The following is a 5927-nucleotide window of genomic DNA, read 5'->3' on the forward strand; positions in this document are numbered from 1 at the left end:
CCCCCCCCCCCCCCCCCCCCCCCCAGTCCATCTCTTCCCCCATTGTGGCAATTGTGGAAGTGCATGTTGATACTGAAGTGCAGTACTGAGTCACCACATGGAGGAGAGCTTTGTTTGGAGAGTGTCTCAGGCATGCATCGACTGTGTTTGAAGTCACTGAGATTTTGGAGGGTTGTATGTTAGGCAGCAAAACCAAATCTGTCCTGACTTATACCCAGTGATTTACTGGTTTTCTCTCCTCCCAGATCTATTGGAGTTCTGGAAAATTTGTGCCCCATCTGAACCCTGTTCTCAGTGAAATTCAGAGAAGTAGGTGGTGTTTTTTTTTTTTTCACACTTAGGATATTCAGCTGAGAAATGTAATGGCTCCTTCCTACCTTCCATTTGAACAGAAGAGTCCTCTTTGGATTTTGGAGTGGAATAAAGTTATAGCCATAGGACAAATGATGGTAGCGATAATGAAACTAAAGCTTGGAAAAAATAACACTTCCAAATTGTTCTAAGACCACAGTTTTTAGGCCAGCATCAGATATTTCACACTTCTTGCCTTCACCCACTTCTTCCCCATGACCTAATCCTTATCCTCCATTTCCAGAATTCTCAGTTAGCAATCCTGGCTTTGCTGGACAAACTTTTATAGTCCTATCTCCGAGTAGTAACTTTGCTTTGCTCACAACATGTCACCTAAAAGACAGTGAGCACAGAGTTCAGCATATTTGGGTTAATCCAGAAAGGTTCTTCACTCTGTGGGCTGACAGCATCCACACACTTCTGAATCTTCACCAGGACGGCACTGCCTCAACAGCATAGCTAGGAGTCTAGCACAATCAGGGAGACAAAGTTGGACTTTGCAACACACACACACACACGTGTGTATATATATATATATATATATATATATATATATATATATACACGCACATACCTAAAAATAAAAATCTCTGAATTATATTGTTAATTACTTTCTGTAAAAGTAATTAACAATACAAGATGCCTTCCTAGCATCTCATGGGTGGTACTAGTTTGGCAGATTTTCAGTGCACAGGGAAGAATACCACCTGTGTCTTCTTTCTTGTGAACATTCCCTGGGGGCAGCTTTCCTGTGCATGTCTCCTAATCTTTAGTAATGGCGAAATGAGAAGAAGGCAGAGATGGAGCCTCTACTATATTCTCAGCATCACTGCCCAGGCCTTCTGCAGCCAATGCTCAGAGTGGAAGATCAAACCACCAGTACTGCTCCTAGTGATTTGTTTATTTGGAAAATATTCGCTGAGTTCCTATACTACTGTGCAAATAGTATTGTGCTGAGTACTTTAGTAAATTGAGGATGAATAAGGGAAGTTGTAATGGAGGTGAACAGAAACACTACATGGGCAAGGGGTGAGAGACAGGAGGGTGCAGGACTACACGGGTTCATATCCACATTCTGTCGTTTCCAGCAAGACTCTCTTGCACCAGTTCCTCTTCAGTAAAGGACTATATGAAGTCTTATCTTATGAGATTGTTAGAAGGATTAGATAAGCTTCTGCATGTAAAGTGAATGTCAGACGTGCAGCAAGTGCTCAGTATGCAATAGGTCCTGTTCCAGCAGTGTGGTTTGCAGGAGAGTACTGTATGGATTTGATAATTACTGTGGGTAGAGCACTGTCTTAGTGTTTAGTGGGGTCAAAAAAAGTAGTCGAGGAGGAACCCATTTAGTCTTTGACGTCTGGGATTGGGATATGTCTTCCTCTTACTTTTTCAGACACTTTTGAGTGACTCATTTTAATGTGTGAACCATTTGGCTTTTCTTTCTTAGTGGACAGTGAAAGTAAAGAGAGACCAAATAAAGAGTTACAGGGAACAAACAACATCTTTCCTAAGGTAGGGGAGACAAAGTCCTCACCTCTTGCAAGGTTCATGGCTGAGACCCCTGTAACAAAAGACAGATTAACAAGAAAAAGCATATATGTTTATTTACCTTTTTCTTCTTTTAAGCCAAAGGTACCTATTAAGTGACTCAAAACCAAAACCAATAAGCCTTTGATGACTTAACTATAGATGAAAGAGATGTCCTCAAGAGGGTACAAAAATAAGCAGCCTTCTGTTGGGCATTGATAGGAGACACGGAATGGGATAAGACTTGATTCTAGCCCCAAGGCATGTAAAATTGTGGAAGGGGGAGTAGGTACAAAGTGATTTTATGTAGGACAGCTTGGGGTCACTAACAACTTGGGTAAGAGGGGTCCTAAAGGCTGGGAAGATTGAATGCCTGACTTTGAAGGGGCTGAAGCCCCCAGACCTTGCATTAAACCCAGCCTGATACTTCAGTCAGAAGCCTCATGGTAGTGGGAGCAAGTAGGCTGGGCGTTCTACTGGAAACGACTAAATTATCCTATGGGTCACTAGTTGATTTATTTGCTAATTAACTGGCCCAGCTTTGGGCTTTAAATCTAAAGAAATCATTTCATCCTTGATTAAATACTGCATGAATCTCACTCTTTGTTCTGCAGGGCTATACACAATATACCAGTGAAACTTGGATTTACACTACAATAGTTACGCCACTAATGACCTTCCAAATGCCACTAATACCATACATGCTCCGCTTCTCAGTTGGATCTGAACCTGTCAGTGAATTCTGAGGCCATCGACCTCCCTCTGACACAAGAGCAGACCCCCACGTCCATGCCCACCCGGGTCTCCTCCTGTCATTCCATGATTTCATTTCTGAATCAGTTACTCTTTGGAGATCCCGATTCCTTTACACCTACTCTTTTTATTTGGTGGACAATACTTTATTCGGAAATGTTCCCTCTTGTAATCACAAATCTTATTAGTCATCCTCCTCCTCTCCCCAGGGGGATTGTGGGCTTTAATTAATTAATGTGGTTAAACCGCTTTGTGGTGCCTGGTTGAAAGGTGCTATATAAGTGCAAATTATTATTGTTATGGCTGTTGACATCCCATGGAGGCAAAGCCCTCAGCCCTACACATCTAGAGACCCAAACAATGGCTTCTTCATCTTCACCTTCCCTGCTAGGTCTGAAATCACTGGCTCCATGGTCTAGGAGTAAATCTGTTACCATCTCAACAGCAATCAACTAATTAATCCCCATTATGTTGGCTTCCGTTTCCTTCTTCCAAGCAGCACAGTCCTGTTTCATTTCACGAATCACGCCCCCATCAGCTCTAGACAAAGGTCACAGTATACCTATGGCCTCTGTTGGCCTAAAAGAAAAAAGAAAGAGGGCAAGAAAGTTTGAAAAAAATGTGGTCATGAAACACACTAACTTCCCGCCAGCAACTAAGTAAAACTTTCCCTACAGCAGCAATCCTCCGTACCTGTTACCCACAAAGCCAGTAACTGCCTTGCAAACCAGAGACACGGGAAACACCGTACAGGCATGGGTTAAGGTCCCACAGCCCTGGATAGACTGCCCAAAGCTGTAGACAAAAGGGGAGTCTATCTGCACTGGGTAGGAAGAGGTCATACAAAGAAGTGGGAGCTCCTCTTCAGCTTTCTCAACTGCCCCCAAGTTTCCCCTGAGAAAGCCAGCTGCCATCTGTATGTAGCCAGGAAGCCCTCACAAAGGCAGGGACCATGATTTAGATGTTTTGTGCTACACCTAGCACACCACAGCCCTTAACAAATGCCCAATACTTCTACTATGATGATAGCCATTGAAAGCAGCCCTGTGGGGGAGACTTGGCCTCTCATAGGGACGCTGCTGACCAAAACACTCCTTACAAGGTTGTGCCTCAGACCCTTTGTTAGAGTGGATGTGGGCAAGCCTCAGGGGGTCATGTCTTCATCTGCCTTCATTTATCCTCCCTATTGAAGGGCTCCTTCAGGACACTGGTCAGTCTCTGTGGGAAATGATTTGGAGAGCAACAAAAGAACTTGGGCCCTTTGGGGGGTCTTCAGAATTCAGTAAACATCTGGACATGGAAGGCCAGGTTCTCAAGCAGTCTAGCTGGGGAGATGTCAAAAGAGAGAAAGAGCTGTGTATGCAATGCAGGCTCTTGGTTCTGTGGCGACATTTGTTGTAGAAAGACACAGACGCCCCAGTAGGTAGATAGGAAGATTTTTCAAAGGCGCTTCTATTTGTCAGTTTTTGTGAGTGCGGTTCATTGTTTGTCAGTTTTCGTGGCCTGTATGAGGAAACAGAAGTTTCGCATGGCTAGCAAGCAGCATGTGATGGATGTTCTGATTCTATATGTGCTATGAATAACCCAGGGTTGCATAAGCCTGCCCCAGTAGTTGTTGTTAAGCATTTCTGTTATCCTTGAGGTTTGTAAAGCACTTACTAGTCAAGGTGAATTATTGGATTCTCATCATGAGCACATTTTAATTGACCAAGAAAAAAAAAAAAGCACTAAGAGGCTAAGTGATTTACACTTCAACATGCGGTGAAATTCAGGATCTGAACTCTTGACTCTCAACGTTCTCTTTATTGTTGAGTCAATTCATTTAGAACACATTAGTCAGCATGATTCAACATTCATCACTAATCAGCATTGGTGATGGAACTAATCAGCATTCCCTAGAGTCCCCAAATCCATTCTCAAATGGCAAAAGAAATTGGCTGCTGTCAAGAGACAATGGAATGCAGTTTTTTTAGTATTCAGGAACTGAAGTCCAGTTCAAGCCCCACATACTCTCAGGAACCTTCCTTAGTCATCCTAGTTGGAATGAGTCTACCTCCTTTATACTTCCATATCCCATTGTTTGAACCTAGATAACGGTGTGCTTTTGATTAAACTTATTTAACCACATTTCCCCTAACTAGATTTTGAGCTACTAAAAGGGAGGGATCTTTTTTTTTTTTCAACCTTATATCCCCTGAGTCCTGAGCGCCATGCTTTGCAAGCAATAGATGCTCAACAAATACTTGCTGAACTGAACTCAGAGAAAATCATATTCCAGACCTTAAATCATATTCCAGAAAGAACACCAAGTCCTTTTGGAAGATATTTTCAAAGAAAATCAACAACCTGAATTGATTTAACATCTTTTTATATTATTACCTGGACATTTTCACAAATGCAAATTGTTAACTCTGCAAAGATAGCCAGATGGCTTCCAGGTTCTAAAAGAGGAGTGTGGATTTGATTGAACTCTAGTCCAGGCCTTGGAATAAAGTTTTTCTTTATTACCTTATTAACATTCTGTTCCATGTTTAAAAAAAAAAAAAAAAGCAAAGATAGGAAAAAACATTTTGGAAAGAAAATGTGTTTGGTCAATGACTTTGGACCCAAGTTTATACTCTGCCTTGTGCCATAAGCACTAGTAGCTCTCATTCAAGTTTCCTCTTTGCATACTGTATAATTATAAAACATTATAGGAAACATATAAGAACATATAGAAAAGTTCTTCCTTGAGGGAGATTCTGTTTTGAGAGAGGAAAACAAGATTTTGGGATGCTGATCCTTGGCTGAATAACTGGTTGTGATACCCTACTCCTCTGCTCTAGACTCTCTTTACAATAGCCAAGAGCTGGAATCAGCCCAAATGTCCATCATCGGATGAGTGGATACGGAAAATGTGGCATATCTACACAATGGAATACTACTCAGCTATAAAAACGAATGAAATACTGCCATTTGCAACAACATGGATGGACCTTGAAAGAATAATATTAAGAGAAACGAGTCAGGCAGAGAAAAAGAAATACCACATGTTCTCACTTATTGGTGGGAGCTAAAAAAATAAACAAATTAATTCACCCACAAACACACACAAAAAAAACCGGGGCAGGGGGAGGGGAGAAGATATAACAACTATACCTTTTTGAAATTGTTATAACAAGCAAATGGAAAGGACATTCTTGGGGGGGGAGGGGAGAGAGGGAGGAAGGAGGGAGGTGTCGGTGATGGGCCATAATAATCATATACAATGTATATTGACAAAATAAAAATTTAACTCTTCAAAAAAAAAAAAAAAA

The 5927-nt window shown here is 41.7% G+C and overlaps 1 protein-coding gene across 1 annotated transcript in view; it reads right to left on the reverse strand.

Moving 5' to 3' along the window:
• Positions 1-1929: 1929 nt before the first annotated feature.
• Positions 1930-5927, reverse strand: part of LOC103592077 (DNA repair protein RAD51 homolog 2-like) — a 170175-nt gene continuing 166177 nt past the window's right edge. The window contains exon 4 of the mRNA XM_008574670.1: positions 1930-3210. Coding sequence (XP_008572892.1) covers positions 3194-3210 — 17 coding nt within the window. The 3' untranslated portion in view covers positions 1930-3193. The remainder of the gene's footprint in view (positions 3211-5927) is intronic.

The sequence above is a fragment of the Galeopterus variegatus genome, unplaced genomic scaffold (assembly GCF_000696425.1).
Source record: "Galeopterus variegatus unplaced genomic scaffold, G_variegatus-3.0.2 Scaffold1084, whole genome shotgun sequence".
Classification (NCBI taxonomy): Eukaryota; Metazoa; Chordata; class Mammalia; order Dermoptera; family Cynocephalidae; genus Galeopterus; species Galeopterus variegatus.